This window comes from Triticum urartu, chromosome 5A (genome assembly GCF_056163025.1).
Source record: "Triticum urartu cultivar PI428250 chromosome 5A, HENAU_Tu73, whole genome shotgun sequence".
Classification (NCBI taxonomy): Eukaryota; Viridiplantae; Streptophyta; class Magnoliopsida; order Poales; family Poaceae; genus Triticum; species Triticum urartu.
The window spans coordinates 388,547,407-388,565,239 of record NC_141877.1 but is presented as its reverse complement, the minus strand read 5'-3'; the positions used below and the strand labels follow the sequence as shown (position 1 = coordinate 388,565,239).

The 17,833-nt window shown below is 45.0% G+C and overlaps 3 protein-coding genes across 3 annotated transcripts; all 3 read right to left on the bottom strand.

The window, feature by feature from the left end:
* Positions 1 to 5,886: 5,886 nt before the first annotated feature.
* On the bottom strand, positions 5,887 to 7,089 carry LOC125556035 (uncharacterized). The gene has a single exon (XM_048718836.2). It carries the CDS (start codon positions 7,025 to 7,027, stop codon positions 6,209 to 6,211), a length of 819 nt encoding a protein of 272 aa, XP_048574793.1. The 5' UTR covers positions 7,028 to 7,089; the 3' UTR covers positions 5,887 to 6,208.
* A 3,320-nt stretch (positions 7,090 to 10,409) lies between these two features.
* On the bottom strand, positions 10,410 to 11,449 carry LOC125509143 (uncharacterized). Its single transcript, XM_048674045.2, has one exon. It carries the CDS (start codon positions 11,018 to 11,020, stop codon positions 10,649 to 10,651), a length of 372 nt encoding a protein of 123 aa, XP_048530002.1. The 5' UTR covers positions 11,021 to 11,449; the 3' UTR covers positions 10,410 to 10,648.
* A 141-nt stretch (positions 11,450 to 11,590) lies between these two features.
* LOC125509142 (Putative methyltransferase family protein) lies at positions 11,591 to 16,005 on the bottom strand. The gene is made up of 8 exons (XM_048674044.2): positions 15,725 to 16,005; positions 15,584 to 15,649; positions 13,394 to 13,460; positions 13,216 to 13,316; positions 12,885 to 12,929; positions 12,507 to 12,803; positions 12,307 to 12,409; positions 11,591 to 11,865 (listed from the first exon to the last, which is right to left on the bottom strand). The coding sequence occupies exons 1-8, from the start codon at positions 15,872 to 15,874 to the stop codon at positions 11,783 to 11,785; spliced, it is 912 nt and encodes a 303-aa protein (XP_048530001.1). The 5' UTR covers positions 15,875 to 16,005; the 3' UTR covers positions 11,591 to 11,782.
* Positions 16,006 to 17,833: the final 1,828 nt, after the last annotated feature.

The window sequence follows — 17,833 nt, the reverse complement described above, 5'->3', positions numbered from 1 at the left end:
CAAGTAGTCATCATATTGAGCTAGCCAAACGTTCATAACGTCTGCATCTGCTCCTGCAATAGGTCTGTCACCTAGCGGTGCATCAAGGACATAATTATTCTGTGCAGCAATGAGGATAAACCTCAGATCACGGATCCAATCCGCATCATTGCTACTAACATCTTTCAACACAATTTTCTCTAGGAACATATCAAAATAAACACAGGGAAGCAACAACGTAAGCTATTGATCTACAACATAATTTGCAAAATACTACCAGGACTAAGTTCATGATAAATTAAAGTTCAATTAATCATATTACTTAAGAACTCCCACTTAGAAAGACATCCCTCTAATCTTCTAAGTGATCACGTGATCCAAATCAACTAAACCATGTCCGATCATCATGTGAGATGGAGTAGTTTCAATGGTGAACATCACTATGTTGATCATATCTACTATATGATTCACGCTCGACCTTTCGGTCTCCGTGTTCCGAGGCCATATCTGTATATGCTTGGCTCGTCAAGTATAACCTGAGTATTCCGCGTGTGCAACTGTTTTGCACCCGTTGTATTTGAACGTAGAGCCTATCACACCCGATCATCACGTGGTGTCTCAGCACGAAGAACTTTCGCAACGGTGCATACTCAGGGAGAACACTTCTTGATAATTAGTGAGAGATCATCTTAAAATGCTACCGACAATCAAAGCAAGATAAGATGCATAAAAGATAAACATCACATGCAATCAATATAAGTGATATGATATGGCCATCATCATCTTGTGCTTATGATCTCCATCTTCGAAGCACCGTCATGATCACCATCGTCACCGGCGCGACACCTTGATCACCATCGTAGCATCGTTGTCGTCTCGCCAATCTTATGCTTCCAGGACTATCGCTACCGCTTAGTGATAAAGTAAAGCATTACAGCGCAATTGCATTGCATACAATAAAGCGACAACCATATGGCTCCTGCCAGTTGCCGATAACTTGGTTACAAAACATGATCATCTCATACAGTAAAATTTAGCATCATGTCTTGACCATATCACATCACAACATGCCCTACAAAAACAAGTTAGACGTCCTCTACTTTGTTGTTGCAAGTTTTACGTGGCTGCTACGGGCTTAAGCAAGAACCAATCTTACCTACGCATCAAAACCACAACGATAGTTTGTCAAGTTGGTGCTGTTTTAACCTTCGCAAGGACCGGGCATAGCCACACTCGGTTCAATTAAAGTTGGAGAAACTGTCACCCGCTAGCCACCTTTGTGCAAAGCACGTCGGGAGAACCGGTCTCGCGTAAGCGTACGCGTAATGTCGGTCCGGACCGCTTCGCCCAACAATACCGCCGAACCAAAGTATGACATGCTGCTAAGCAGTATGACTTATATCGCCCACAACTCACTTGTGTTCTACTCGTGCATATAACATCAACACATAAAACCTGGCTCTGATACCACCGTTGGGGAACGTAGTAATTTCAAAAAAAATCGTAAGCACACGCAAGATCATAGTGATGCATAGCAACGAGAGGGGAGAGTGTGATCTACGTACCCTTGTAGACCGACAGCGGAAGCGTTAGCACAACACGGTTGATGTAGTCGTATGTCTTCACGGCCCGACCGATCAAGCACCGAAACTACGGCACCTCCGAGTTTTAGCACACGTTCAGCTTGATGACGATCCCCGGACTCCGATCCAGCAAAGTGTCGGGAAAGAGTTCCGTCAGCATGACGGCGTGGTGACGATCTTGATGTTCTACCGTCGCAGGGCTTCGCCTAAGCACTGCTACAATATTATCGAGGATTATGGTGGAAGGGGGCACCGCACACGGCTAAGAATATGATCACGTGGATCAACTTGTGTGTCTAGGGGTGCCCCCTGCCCCCGTATATAAAGGATCAAGGGGAGGAGGCCGGCCCTAGGAGGGGCGCGCCAGGGAGTAGGATTCCTATTCCTAGTTGGAGTAGGTTTCCTCCTTTCCTAGTCCAACTAGGAGAAGGGGGGAAAGGGGGGAAGGAAGGGAGAGAGGGGTCGCGCCCCAAACCCCTTGTCCAATTCGGAATGGGCTTGGGAGGGGCGCGCGCCACCTCCTGGTCCTTTCCACTAAGGCCCATTAAGGCCCATTGCTTCTTCCTCGTATTCCCGTAACTCCCTGGTACCTCCAAAAATACCCGAATCACTCGGAACCTTTCCGATGTCCGAATATAGTCGTCCAATATATCGATTTTTACGTCTCGACCATTTCGAGACTCCTCGTCATGTCCCCGATCTCATACAGGACTCCGAACTCCTTCGGTACATCAAAACTCATAAACTCATAATATAACTGTCATCGAAACCTTAAGCGTGCGGACCCTACGGGTTCGAAAACTATGTAGACATGACCGAGACACGTCTCCGGTCAATAACCAATAGCGGAACCTGGATGCTCATATTGGCTCCCACATATTCTACGAAGATCTTTATCGGTCAGACCGCATAACAACATACGTTGTTCCCTTTGTCATCGGTATGTTACTTGCCCGAGATTCGATCGTCGGTATCTTAATACCTAGTTCAATCTCGTTATCGGCAAGTCTCTTTACTCGTTTCATAATACATCATCTTGCAACTAACTTATTAGTTGTAATGCTTGCAAGGCTTATGTGATGTGCATTACCGAGAGGGCCCAGAGATACCTCTCCGACAATCGGAGTGACAAATCCTAATCTCGAAATACGCCAACCCAACATTCACCTTTGGAGACACCTGTAGAGCTCCTTTATAATCACCCAGTTACGTTGTGACGTTTGGTAGCACACAAAGTGTTCCTCCGGTAAACGGGAGTTGCATAATCTCATAGTCATAGGAACATGTATAAGTCATGAAGAAAGCAATAGCAACATACTAAACGATCGAGTGCTAAGCTAACGGAATGGGTCAAGTCAATCACATCATTCTTCTAATGATGTGATCCCGTTAATCAAATAACAACTCTTTTGTTCATGGTTAGGAAACATAACCATCTTCGATTAACGAGCTAGTCTAGTAGAGGCATACTAGTGACACTCTGTTTGTCTATGTATTCACACATGTATTATGTTTCCAGTTAATACAATTCTAGCATGAATAATAAACATTTATCATGATATAAGGAAATAAATAATAACTTTATTATTGCCTCTAGGGCATATTTCCTTCAAGTATCGCCGCCTACATTTCCCAAATGAGTTACCCGTACGGTCCATGCATACCCGGAGACGTTGGTGCGTTCACACTTCTCATGGATCTTTGTATTAGCCTGATAGTGTTGGGATCTCGAAATTTTGCTGTAGGTGAAGAAGGGATTCCTATCTCGAAATTCTGTTGTAGGTGAAGCGCCTCCTGTAGGCCATGGAGATGACCAGGGATGCATTGGGAGGTGGGCGACATAAAGCGCTGGAAAGGAGTATTGTATTATGTATGGTCCTCATTCGCTTTTTGGAAGGTTGTATAGTCGTTTTGATACATAAGATATAATTTCAGGTTCTACATACATATTGGTTTGAGATGTTTTCATTTTTTATCATTTCAATGAATAATGCAATCTGGATTTGTTTTATCATGCCAATTTGAGGCATTCTATATGGGCTGGTTGGAGGAATATTATTTTTTGACGCACTATGTGTGAACATGTTGAAGGGGCATGACCATCAATGAGCTTGTGGCAGAAGTTTGAATGGGAGTAGCTCCTATCTTTTGTGTACTTATTTTCAGTCTATCAATCAAAGGGTAGAATGATTACACGTGCAGTTATTTTGGTGTGAGCTTTGACAAGGGATGCCGATTGTTATGTTGAAGAGGCTAAAATCTTCCTCAGTAAGTGATGTGCATTATGCATCTGATAAAAAAGAGAGGCTTTAGGGAGTTGATTGTGCTCATAAGAGGTGGTCCTGATATTAGGCTTGCTATAACATGCCATATTTAACACGTAATGTTCTTTACCAACCAAATGTTTACGTTTTAGATTATAAAAAATGATGACCTCAACGACAAAGAGCTCTAAGAACTCGGTTCTGAAACTTTTGGTTAGTTTGAGTAATGAAATGTGACCCTACTGGAAGTTTTACCTCATTTCAGTTCTTCTCTTTTCCATTTAATTATCTATTTCATTCCAAGCTAATTGTCTTATATACCTATATCTTTCAATGCAAGACTACACGATGACTATGGTCTATGGGATATCAAGCTCCTTCAAATAATATGCACCAGTTCTTCTGGAGAATAATGTGTATGCATGGTCTACAATGAAGTTTACAAGATAGATTCACTTATTCAAAGATTCAGCCTAACATTTTCCATAAGAATTATGTATGTTATACCAACTCTCAGTAATCTCTACTACTAATGTCTTAGTTGGTAGTCTCGCCTCACTCCTCCTCATCCCACCACTCCTATCTTTCGCCCACCTTTGACATCATCACATCACAGCATTGGGCTGGCCCATTAACGTGTATGTGAACGCAATCCTCCCATCGCCTGCCCTCCCCGTGATAATCCCGACGTCCTCGCGCTGCCGTCCTCTTCTCCCTGATCTCCTCTACCAGCGTGCCTTCCTTGCGATCCTCCCGACGTGTCCTCGCGTCGCCGTCCTCTTCTCCCCAAACTCCTCTACCAGGGGGACTCCTCTATGACCCAGGCGGAGCGAACATTATACGCAGGTTTTTTGGCTTTCACCGGTTCGTTCTCTACCCCTCCTCCATGACTCCCTCGCCATCGATTTTTTTCGACGTCTAAATGCAATTCCTCTGTGGGGATGTATGGTGTGAAGGAGAGAGGCCGCGATGGCGAAGGTGAGGTGGGCGTCATCCCGTTTTAAAGGAGAGGGCTCGAGCGAGAAATGTCTCACTACGGCGAAAACCGAGCGGAAGGGGAGGGTCCGACAGGAAAACATAAGGGTGTGTCATGGGGTGGAGTTTTTATGTTGCGTATGCGTGTTGGAGATAACATGGTTCATAGTTTAGACATTTTTCTCTCCAGTATGGTCTGAATTTGTGGGAGCTTGGACTGTCGCATTGTTACATTTTTCATACAGTGTATCGTAAAGTGTATCATGCATACAGTGAAAACAAATCCCCTTTATTATATATAGTATAACCCTCCAATATGGCCATGTTTATGCTACACTAGATCGCGGGAACCTGCCGTTGACCTTGAGGTTGGTGTATGAGAGAGAAATAAGCTTCAATATCAATAATCTGTCTGATTCATTTATATACAATATAGCTCGTAGCAACGCACGGGCGTTTTACTAGTAATATTATTGGGAGAGCGCCGGACCAGACATGCACTTGCGCATTAAACATATATGTGGGTCAATAAAATAATCAATATTACATTTTGATCAAATCTCCCTCTCTACTTTAAGCTGATTTTATGTTTTTTTTTTGCAAAAGCATTATGGTGTTTACTCATTAGCGAAGCATGGGCCGCAAGTTGAACACTGCATATATCCCCCACACAGAAAAATACATAATTAGACGTTTTGTAAAGATGTCGGCTTCAAAAAACAATTCTTCCTCGTGTTAGGAATATTTGACTATACTTTTTTTAGAAACAATAATAATTGGATTACGAGTGTCAGAATGCGATGAATTTTTATCATGTTGTAACACACGACATAGATGTAATTTTTAATACTTTTGATGTTCCTTATATTATCATGATATTTGATAAATAGATCGATTTTTTCCAAGAAAAACATTGTCAATCAGATCAATTTACTCTGAATCATACCCCATGTTCTAAGCTTTATGTCGTGGTGATCAAATTATGCATCTTTTTTGCATCAGCGACCATTCTTCCTTGACATAGTTCCTTCCCCAGCAAATCACGGTTCATAAGAACTGGTATTTTTCCATCGTTGCAACGCACGGACATTTGTGCTAGTAAAGTACAAAGAGATAAATTTCCAAAACAAATACAGATCCTTACTGAATTAATATCCTTGACTCAACTTGACACATCAGTCCACATGGAGTGAAAAACGTTCTGAAAGGCTGAAACAAACTCGTAATAAACCGCGCGTATTAAACACATACCATTATGTTAGATCAGAGGGTGGGGGACGTTAGTTAATCGGTTAGTCCATGTGCAGCCGCCCGACGGCAGTATGACCGGCGGCGGCGCCGGCCGGCGAGCTGCTGTGCCTACCAAATTTACACACACATGCTTGCCAGCATGTACGCACGACACGATCACGAGTTCGAGTCCACCGCTTCGTCGACGTCGTCGTCGTCGTCGATGCCGGATCCTCCGGCGCCCCTCCGTGGCTGCCGTGTCCGCCTGCTCTTCGGCTTCAGTGCCGGTGCCCTGCGCCGCCTCCGGAGCGCGGCGACGGTGTCGGTGAACGCCCGGAGTATGTCCTTGTGCACCGCCCGGTCGTTGAGCTGGAGGTAGCAGAACAGCAGCTCCTCCATGAAGTCCCAGTCCACCGCCGGCGCCGGACGCGTGCCGACGCGGGCGGCCTCCACCCTCGCGTGCGCGTCCGCCATCTCCCGCATGGACCGCCGGAAGTCCTCGTACGGCGCGACGGAGAGCGTCACCACGGCCACGCCGCAGCCCCCGCCGGAGACCACCTTCATGGCAGCCATCCCGGCCAAGACGCCGCCCCCCTCGCTCTCAGAGCCACCGTCATCCTCCTGCGTCGACGAGCCGTCCTCATCGTCGCCGTCGTCGTCGTCGTCACGAACGGCGGTCGGGCCGACTCTGAGAGACCGGAAGTTGACGGCAAGAGCGCCGTCTTCATCGTCGTCGTCGTCGTCGCGGTTACGGGCGGCGACGTGGCGTTGGCGGACGCCGGAGAAGGAGTTGGTCCGGGGGTGCATGCACGCGGAGAGCAACGAGCCAGCGGCGGCGGCGGCGGAGGGGGAAGGGGATGGGTTGTGGTTGGCGCTCGGACGGCCATGGCCATGGAGCTTCTTGAGGGCCTTGGGGAAGTGGAGGAATGACTTGAGCCTTGCGCGCTTCTTGCTCCTCCTCCTCTTCTTCTTGGACTCATCTTCCATCCCCTCCATGTTTCTCTTGATCTCTTGGTACGTTGAGACTTGAGAGTGCTGGTGTTAGATAGAGTGGCAAATGTAGGTTGTGAGAGGATGGCTGGGGAAGGAGTTACATAGGAGTATTTATTTGTGAGTTATATGTGTACTTATTTAGTACTTGCACTGGTTAAGGTATTTACTTAATTTGTTGACTTTTTACCAACTATAACTTATTTATTTCTTCTAGAGATTGCCTTTTTTAGCAGAATTTTAGAGTTTGCTAACTGCCCTTTACGGTGCGTTCGGAGTACATATAGCATGGTGTGAGTAGTATTAATAAGGGTGTGTTTAGGGCACATCTAGATGTGCCCTAGTTATTGCACATCTAAGTGAGTGAATCAAGTAAAAAGAAAAAAGTTAGAAAGAAAAAGAAAATATTCACACGAATCTCAACATAAGATCAATGATATAGGACTTAGATGTGCAATACTTATGGCACATCTAGATGTGCTTTAGCAAAACTGTATTAATAAAGCCCTAAATGTCGTCCCTCCTGGGATGGCATGCTCAGTTGGTTACCTTCCTTTTGTGTGTGGAGGGGTGTGTTTGTGTTGATATTGATTTAATACCTCGAATATGATTAATTCAATTAAAAACCAACATTGTTCATGTGCTTCGGGTTGGGCCGGGCTCGGGCTTGAGATATTGACTTCGGGCTTTGTTAAGCCCGGTCCGAACCTGGCCTGGCCCGAAGGATGATTAGGTGTTGGTTAGAGTACTAGACGTATCATGTGTGTTTGTATTTTGCTAGCTCTGTTTTTTTCAGAAAAAGATCTGATCGAGGTTCCTAAACCACCGAACGACCATTACCGACGCAAGAACAACCTGCTTCTGTGTTGCTGTCGTCATTTCCCTACCGAAGCCGGCTTGACCTTATTGATGAAAGTCGAGAAGTCTTCATGCATGTATCCCTAAGGACTAACACCCTGGAGTTGCAGTCGTCGCCGTTGAACTCTTGAATAGATCTTAAGCAACTAACACCATATCTCGCCATCGCACATGCACGACGAGAAACCCTAACCCTATATCCCCAAAGACTTGAGGAGGATCGAAGCTCGACGAACAATCTCAAAGAACAAGCGCCGCCATCCGTAGAGCTAGGGCTAGAAAACCTAACCTAAACTACTACCTGGAGCGGAGGCACGGAGATTCCCCTCCCCGCCACCGGCCACCGGATGGATAGGCAATGGAGAGGTGAATCCACAAGCTTGTCGACGAAGCCTGGAGATGAAAGTTTGCCCTAGCTGTTGAGGCGGATGGAAGGAAAACTTCTTCAAATTTGAGTTGTTATTGCCAGAAGAATATGAGGTGCTTGTGTGACTATTAATTTAAACGTTCGTCTGGTGGTCATAAAAATAGTGTATGTACATGTCTTTGTCAGAATGAATGTACATATATTTTACAAGCTATTGTGTCTATTTTATTTATCAGAAAATACCAATGCTATATCTTTTTTCCATTTCCCAGACGTAGGGTAGGGAACATAAAAATAGTAGCGGTATACACCATTAACTCCTTTCTTCAACGCGGACGCTTAACATGGGCTCCAAGACATCGATCCTAGTCTTTTTCCCTGATCCCACGTCAAAACTAGGGAAATTGCTAGCGTCGAAGCAAAACAAGTCGTCAGGCACCGCACCTCATCCCTTTTTTTCTCTCACTCACCAGAATCACTGGTGACGAATGATGTCCTAGATGCGAGAGAAAATCCAGGATTTATACTAGCATAAACGCTTAGGGCATGTATAATGGTGGCATATGGATATAAGGCATCTACATTCATTTTTTCTTTCCAATGCAAGCTAACACTAGTAGGCCTTATTAAAAAATAGAAAATAAAGACTCTAGTACACATGCATCTCTACTTTTTATTTCAACCTTTTCAGCTTTTGTCACTGGACCACACTTTTTCTTTTCAAGCACCCGCCTCCTGAAGAGGATTCCGCTTCCCTATTCAAACCTACTTTATGTCATATCCGATCCTACATGGCATGCGAGGCATCACCTTGAGGCTATGCATTGTACACGCCCTTAGCTACATGTGTTCGGGAAGTAGATGCTTACGATTTTCTTTCATATTTTTCTAAAAATCGCTAGGAATCTATGGGTAGATGTTAGCGTTGGAGGGAGGGACTCCTACACAGACTCTGCGTAGAAATTCTTGATGGACCCCAATATCCAGGGAACGTCAAATTTTTAGGGCTCCTAGTGAACGCCCTCAAAGCCATCAGATCACGATCGAATATATGGCAATTTCTCTACGCAATGTGGCAATTTTTGTGCCTTTTTTTTGTGACATGACAACTTTCAACTTGGTATGGCATGGCAAGTTTGAAGCGTTCGCTGGAAAAACACTCACAGAGAATGTTTCCCTAATTTATTAACTTGTAATGATGCCTACATCCATAAGCAAAAGAAGAAGTAGCCCAGTAGGAGTTCCTCACTCCTAAACAAGCGAAAATTCTATTTCCCTTATTGCTCAAGCTCCTAAACAAGCGCTCAGTGTCGAAGATGGCCTTATTATGTTCAAAGAGCATCCGAAATGCAGCAATATGAGACATCAGTTGTATTGATGGTACTTCCCATAAATATAAGAGCGTTTAGATCATTAAAGTAGTGATCTAAACGCTCTTATTTTTGTAATGATCTAAATGCTCTTACATTTGTTTACAGAGAGAGTACTTTTTTGACGTGGTTGTATGCATAGTACTTCCTCCGGTCCTTTTTAGTTCGTATACAAGATTTGACTGAAGTCAAGCCTCGTAAAGTTTGACCAACTTTATAGAAAAAATTATCAACATTCACAATCTGAAATCAATATCAATAGATGTGTCATGACTTAAAGTTTCATATTGTATAATTTTAGCATGGCAGATGTTGATATTTTTTCATATAAATATGGTCAGACTTTATGAAGTTTGACTTTAGAGAATTCTAATAGTAAAAAGGACCGGAGTGAGTACTGGTACAGTAGCTTTTTAAGAGCACGAGCACCAGTTGTGCGTCTCGAGGGAAAAGAACGGGGGAGGTGTGGTGTCGTGGAGTAAAGGAGACCGTCCATCATCTAGTTGACGGCTCAAGGTCGCACAAATCAGAACACCGTTTCTCGCTCCTAGGCCAACAGCAGTAGAGCCGCAGTGGAAGCAAACCGCAAAGCACAGCATTCCATTAGTGCCATTCTTTTCACCCCATTTTGAGCTTCTTTTTTTTAGCCAAAAGGAATTTCACGAAAATCAGTTCGCTTTCCACGGCAACATGCAAAGGTTCATGCGTTGCAGGCGGTGCCTATCTGGCTATCAATCTAACCCCCGTTTCAGAAACGTAGAGTGGCTCATGGGAGAAGAGCAATCGACACAGCTGTGAGTGAGTCTTGCTTGTACTTATGCCTGGCATCAACTTAAAATCGACCTACATTTTTTCGCACAGACACGATCGATCAGCAGGGTACACCCGATCCCAGATCTACCCCGGCACAGAGCAACGAACACAATCCGATTTACAGGATCAGCTAGATATATACCACATCATACACACGCATATGTCGCTAGGAACAGAGACGACACCTGGAAAATGTGCAGAAGCCTCTGCTGCTGCCTCTCAGTAGCCCTTCCCACGGGAGTGCTTGCCCCTGTTACCGGCCACCGACGGGCCAGAGAGCACCGGCAGCCCCCACTGCGACAGGAAGACGATGCTCGGGCAGGCATCCTCAGCGTGCGCCACGCTTGCATGGCGGATCTTGGAGGAGGAGGGCTCGGAGACCTTCCTCGGCAGGAGGACCGAAGTGATCCTGCTCCACCTGAGCTTCTTGAGATGGAAGAAGCAGGAGCAGGCCGCCTTACCAGTCGTCAGAGACGGCAGCCACCGCCGCTGCCTGGGCCGCGGGGTGGCCCCGTCGTCCCGGCATTCCAGCCGCTGGTACTGGAAGAAGCTGCCCCTCCGGCCGCTGCCCGTGTCCTGCAGCCCCATCATTGCAGCTCAAGGGGAAAGGCTGCAACCTGCAAGGCCAAGATATAGTAGACTCTACAAGCAAGGAAGATGCAGATCATCTTGAGGGAGGACAATAGAGCAGTAGCTTGCACATGGAGTGACCCCGACCAAAGTCGTACGGCGCCGATAATTAGAAACATTGACACATGAAACAAGAGGACAAAGGTCGCCCTAATGTTTGATTCCTCGTGCCACATGGGCCTAGCCACCCTCTCACATCCATGCCCCTTCTTCCTCACCCACACCTCTCCCAAAATTATCTTGTGGGGGTACGTTGGAGTATTTCCTCTGGTTGCCAGGAAAGCGAGCATGGTGTGTATCATGGCATCTGGACAAAGGAGGTAAAGTATGGGGGCACAAATTTTGTTTCTTGTTACTCTTTTTGATGACTTGTCAGTTGCTATCGCCACTCAATCAGCTCTGTCTGCCACTGGAATTCCCAAGAATCTTTGCTACCGTGGGCAATAAAAAGTGCTGCTTTTGTCAAAGTTGTGAGATGGTACAGGCGGGCCATCATGGAGGATTCACATCTCAGAGGAAAGGGTACACCGGTTTTAAGAGTCAGTAATTCAGAGATAGGACTCAAGTACTTGTATGACTTCTCAAGAGTTCATGAACAATCAACTTGGAACTAACAGTGCATTAAAACACCATGATACGGCTAAACCAAGGCTCACACTCTACCAATATGGAGCCCGCTACACGTTTTGTATCTGATACAGCAATCACAGAGGCCATGCTTGTCTACTTGAATGAGAATTTCCAAACCTCCCTAACATTGGATGATCCGTCAGTAACTTCAGCAAGCAGGTCCGACTGCATGGCACCTAAAGGACAAGAAAGGAACTAGTAAGCAAATGCATGGACACCACAACACATGCAACTCTTAACACAAAATTCACATCATGAATCCAAAGAAGTCATGCATCTGAGTGTTAACAGCTGGCCTATGGTTTCGTCATGTGATGCATTTAACGAAGGATAGTTTAATCCACATGCAGGATGCAAGTTCCTTCCTTATCTTATAAAAAACACATGTGCTTGATACTCAGCTTCAAAGCAATAATGCACAGATCTTGACATGCAAATTCATTATAAACAACATGTAGTTTGGTAGAGGAGAAACACTAAAAAATCCGTGACCACTGTACAAAAAGTATTGACGTTTTTCTCCAGCCTTTCATCACATCAGTGTGCAAAATATGCATGCCACTACAGATAAAAATATAGGTACATGAATAAATACCAGATGGCTAACAAATTCTTACCATCTTCTGTAACCAAGCGTAGAAATTGCCTTGTGCCGCCACCTACACCAAAGTAATGCTTTTTCCCTGCCATATAAACTACACCACTAGGGTAGTGTAAGCACTGCAAAAGGTTTTAGAGATGTGAGCAACAATTAATATTTAGCAAACTAGAGTAATGGAAAGAAAAAAAATAGTAAAGGAAGATCTCGGATGTTGACCTTCTTGATGAGCCTGTAGAGACTAGGAAGTGAATCCAATGCATACACAGTCTCAGCCATCAGGATGATATTGTAGCCTCTATGCCCTTCATTTTCTGTGTGAAGATTGGTTGTTTTATCCTGGACAGCATCTCCGCGAAGAAGTAACTTGTCGATTTCACTCCAATCACCAGCATAAAAACCAACACTCCTAGATGTTTCAGATGATTCCTTGAACAGATTAGCTTTTACATTTGGGATGGTAAGGCACCTAAGGACCTCAGCATTGAAATCTTGGAAGTGAACTAGAGCAGCACCCTGAAAGTTTGAAGTTCTAAGAAATTGATATAGTTGAGGAATTGTTTAAACAATGCCAAAGGGGAGAACAGATTGATATACCTTCAGACCTGCAAAGATGCCAGGGAGGCCATGTCCACATCCTAGCTGAAGAATCACAGAGATAGATAATGTAAGGAATTATCTGAATGAACTGTTTCTCAGCTTATAATTATCTGTATCAACAATTGGTCGAAGACTTTAAGTAGCATTGTAAGCTAGATATCATAGTAGAGTACACTATTAGCTGGAGAGAGGAGAGAGGAGAGAGAAACTGCACCAAGAAAACGTAGGCCAAATACATTCGGAAGAAACAAGATCTAAATATTTAACAGAACTTCCAAGTGTACACAAAATGTTGACAATACGTATAATCTTAGAGCAAGTATCCCACCTCTAGTACGTGTTTGCCTTCCATAAGCAATCGATCATCTTTGATGTCTGAATTTAGGGTTTTCACCAAGTCCAATGATCCTTCCCACAGTTTCAACCCCCCTAGGACCCATGGAAATTGTCAGGTTCACAACTATGACAAAACATGCTGCAAATAACAATATGCATTCAGCCTTCACCTTCATATTTTCCTGGAACCAAATCAGAGTTTTTTACCCCCAAAACATCAGAGGTGTTAACTCTCCCCTAATAAATAGGATGAAGGAGGAGAACAGGTTAGTTTACACCAGCATAAGGATCTAACAATGACGTGTGGAATATGGTGAAAGAACAGGAAAAGCTTTTATATAAAACTATTCCATATAAGTTTGGAATAGCTGTAGTTGACCTGATGACATATTTGCTCCAAGTGTGGATGGGTGCAATGCAATGTCATTTTGGCCCGAACTTCACAAGAAAAGAGTCAATGCATGTCCTAGAAAACTATTTCATGGCTAAAGAAGCAACATGTTTTCCTTTTCTTTAATTGGGGTTGGGGGAGAGAACAGGTGGGAAGATTAGCATATTAAAAATCCTGCAATGTTTCATGAAGTTTCCTGTGTTCTTGCTTCCCTTGGTAAAGCATCAAGTATGTAGTGAGCATTAACAAACAGACTCGCAATATTCATAAATTTATCCTTTCTTGATCAACCATAACCCTGTAACACAGAAAAACTGAATAGTACAAAAGTGTCTCGCTTTTTCTCCGTACTCACATACCCATGCCCAACAAAGATCATGATGAGCAAAGAATAAAATAAGGCTATTCAACGTGAATTCAATTGTAGCAGCAGCCTAATCATACAAAGAAACCTTCTGTTGGGAAGAGGTACTGCTCAGGTACAGCTCCGAGGAGCGACATAGGGCGCCCGCCCTTGAACAGTCAGCCACACAGCAGAGCAAGGCTGTGAGGCCCCATTGAGAACCGAGGTAGAATGAAGAATTTTGCTTATTTCTTGATTAATAATGCTAAACTAAGTCTCCTTTTAGTCCTTATATAGCCGATATAATCTGACTAAAAAAAACTACTTCCATCTATGATTGCTCAGAATCTAATTAAATCATTACTTCCTGTTGTTAAGGTATTGCCATCTTACTCCACCTCTAACGTCATGACAAACACTATTCCTACCCCTTTATTCTGTTGGCTGAGATTAGGGCCACCTGGCATGCGTGAACACTGTGCAGTGTACGCCACTGTTACGGGATGAGGTATATATATGTAGTACACACAGGATAGCTGACCCTAATCTTAACAAAAGAAATCCAACTCAACTGAGGCTAATCTAAAACAACAGTGACTAACAAACAACACAGCTTACCAAAATAGAATATATATTTTCCAATTTAAGGTCACACAAAATGTTATTGCAAGCTTCCTCATTTCCTGAACTCCAGGGAGATATTTGCATAACCAATAAAACAGGGGGAAAAGGTAAAATTTACCCACAATAATGTAGTAGAAGTCCAGAACAAAATGCCAATGATTATTCTATACAATTCGTTCATAGTCACAGAACCAACTAACTGGAAAAGACTACAACCTATACGAATTAAACAGGACTGGAGGATGCATCTGTAACCACTATACATATTTATAATCAGGAGTTTTCAAGTATTGATATGTATTTATCAGTGTAATTCACCTACAATTTCAATGGGGATCATCAAGCCATTAGATCAAAAGACAGAATGATAGCTAAGAAAACAAATGTACCTGACCATTTAAGAACCAAGATAGTCTCAAAATACTATGATGTTTTTTGTCAAATGTTGTTGACTGTTGTTTACTTGCAGAATTGCAGTCCCAAGTTTCAATACAATTGAACATCACATACAACAGGCTGTTTTTATTAGCAGTAGCACAAGTAGTAACTACAGCAAGCTCCCGAAACAGTTCTGCAACAGCCCAAGAAACTCATTTGGCATGCTCGATCTTGATCCTATCATCCTCACTTCAGTTCGCACTTGCAATAGCTCTACACTTTCAATGTAGCATAAAGCAGGTACGCCACAATGGATGTGGTGGCATTTAATCATTTCTCAAGTGTTTGCAGTTCAACTGGCATACAAATGAGAGATGGTACAGAAGTAAAATAAGCACCGAGGCTGCCAAAACATAAAGCCGCCCTAATGCTTGCATTGCATGCTCAATGATCAACCGATCATCGTGTCATTCGTCACACACGGGTTGCAGAGTTATCAAGTAATACATTATGGCCTGCATTTTTCTCACACACCAGAATCCTAGCATACTCTACAGTTTTTGCTGGACTACAGAGCGACAGAGGCACTTCCGCAAACACAAGGTGGGCATTTCTGAATCGCACCTTGTAGATCGATAGGGAGTCGTCAACCACCACAGGCTCCAAGTTGCCGGCCGCGACGGGTGATTCCTGCAAGGCAAACAAGGCGAGATCGAACCTTGCGCCGGGAAGAGCACGAAGAGGGATGAAGCGGAGGGGAAATACCTCGGAGAGGAGGACCTCGACAGCTGGCGGCGGAGGCGGAGGGGGAGGGCCGGGCGCGGCGCCGAACCCGAAGCCGAAGGAGGCGCTGGGGTTGGAGAAGGAGAAGAGGGGGGATGCGGGGGTGGGCTTCTTAGCCTCGGTCTCCTCCATGGCGTGTGGGCGGCTTCGTGTGTGTGTGTTGCCGAAAGATACGGCTCGCGACGGCGGGAAGGGCGCCGCGGCGGCGTGGCGGCGGAATACGCGAGGGGGTGGACGGGTGGGGATGGTTTGGATGGATGTTTGGCCAAATTTCTTGCAAAATTTAACACATTTTTGGCTTTACCAACCAGAAGGAAAAAAAATTATCTTGTTTTGCCAACGTGACAACGAGTCGATTTGAACTTGTTCATCCTTAATTTTGTTAGGTTGAGACTCTAAACGATTCGGGACGGCTACTACCGACGGCCCTGGCATAATATCTAGGGTTTTCTTGTCCTTCGTCAGCAGCATGTCGTATGTCTTCAAGAGTTTCTTCATCCTTCAATCTTCCTCCACGGTTCTTCTCTATTCCTAGGTCCTCTCAACTGGGTGGAAGGGGTTGCTACAGCTTCGCTGGCACAACTTTGATCACCATGGCAAGAAACATGGGCGAGAAAAGCGTTTTTGGATTTTTGGATAGGTCTGCTAGGCATTCTATCGAGGCTCTTCAGGAGAAATTGCATTCGTAAGAAGAAAACTAAGCAGAGCGTGTGTGGGAAGAAGAAATCTCTGATCCACTAGAGAAGGCAAAAGTGGCTATCGACCGCGAAGGTCCATACCTGGGTTTAGCCCTAGCCCCCTCTTTGTGGACATGCGCTTTTCATGAAATCCAGTAAAGGAAATGTTATGAAGAAGAGTGGATGGAAATATATTCATAGTCCAAATCAGGTGCTTAGGAGATTGTAAAGAAGCAATGAATATGGTGTCGTGGTTATTCAGTAATCAAGCACTTCTTATCTCTCGAAACAGATTTTCACCCCCGCTTTATATATAAAGCAAAAAAAAAACATAGTACACGGCCAAATGATACAAAATGATGGGTAGCCCTCGTACAACGCCGATCTCAGGATAAATCGGATCACGCGAGACACATGCAACTACGATATCAAAAGAGAACAAAGGAAGACCTGGGTACAACGGTACACAAGCCCTAAAACACCTAAGCTCCGCGACAACGCCCCCGGGAGGGAGAGGAGCAAGAATGTGATGATTCTAGACTTTTTATAGAAGAATATGATGATTTTTAAACCTAGTGCCGGTGATTCTAAACAAGCTCCCAGTACGGGGGCAGGTTCATAAGTTACCAAATGATTTCGTGAAGGATCCGACCATTGAAGGGATGCGCATGCCCATGGGAAAGATAGTTAGGTTCATATCTGTTGGGGAACGTAGCAGAAATTCAAAATTTTCCTACGTGTCACCAAGATCTATCTATGGAGTCATCTAGCAACGAGGGAGGAGTGGATCTACATACCCTTGTAGATCGCGCGCGGAAGCGTTCAAGAGAACGGGGTTGATGGAGTCGTACTCGTCGTGATCCAAATCACCGATAATTCTAGCACCGAACGGACGGCACCTCCGCGTTCAACACACGTACGGAGCAGCGACGTCTCCTCCTTCTTGATCCAGCAAGGGGGGAGGAGAGGTTGATGGAGATCCAACAGCACGACGGCGTGGTGGTGGAAGTAGCGGGATTCCAACAGGGCTTCGCTAAGCGCTGCGGGAGGAGGGAGATGTGTCACGGGAGGGAGAGGGAGGCGCCAGGGCTTAGGTATGGTTGCCCTCCTTTTCCCCACTATATATAGGGCCAAGGGAGAGGGGGGAGGTGCAGCCCTTGCCCCTTCCTCCAAGGAAGGGTGCGGCCAAGGGGGGGAGGAGTCCATCCTCCCCAAGGCACCTCGGAGGTGCCTTCCCCTTTTAGGACTCTCCCCTTTTTCTCTTCTCTTGGCGCATGGGCCTCTTGGGGCTGGTGCCCTTGGCCCATGTAGGCCAAGGCGCACCCCCTACAGCCCATGTGGCCCCCGGGGCAGGTGGCCCCACCCGGTGGACCCCCGGGACCCTTCCGGTGGTCCCGGTACAATACCGGTGACC

Excerpts from the sequence above, each read along its gene's own strand:
- LOC125509142 (XM_048674044.2), bottom strand. The coding sequence starts at position 15,874 with ATGGAGGAGACCGAGGCTAAGAAGCCCACCCCCGCATCCCCCCTCTTC. Across the intron at positions 13,317-13,393 it reads GGTTCCAGGAAAATATGAAG|GGGGGTTGAAACTGTGGGAA; the intron begins GTGAAGGCTGAA and ends CATGGGTCCTAG. Across the intron at positions 12,930-13,215 it reads AAGGCAAACACGTACTAGAG|CTAGGATGTGGACATGGCCT; the intron begins GTGGGATACTTG and ends GTGATTCTTCAG.
- LOC125509143 (XM_048674045.2), bottom strand. The coding sequence starts at position 11,020 with ATGATGGGGCTGCAGGACACGGGCAGCGGCCGGAGGGGCAGCTTCTTC.
- LOC125556035 (XM_048718836.2), bottom strand. The coding sequence starts at position 7,027 with ATGGAGGGGATGGAAGATGAGTCCAAGAAGAAGAGGAGGAGGAGCAAG.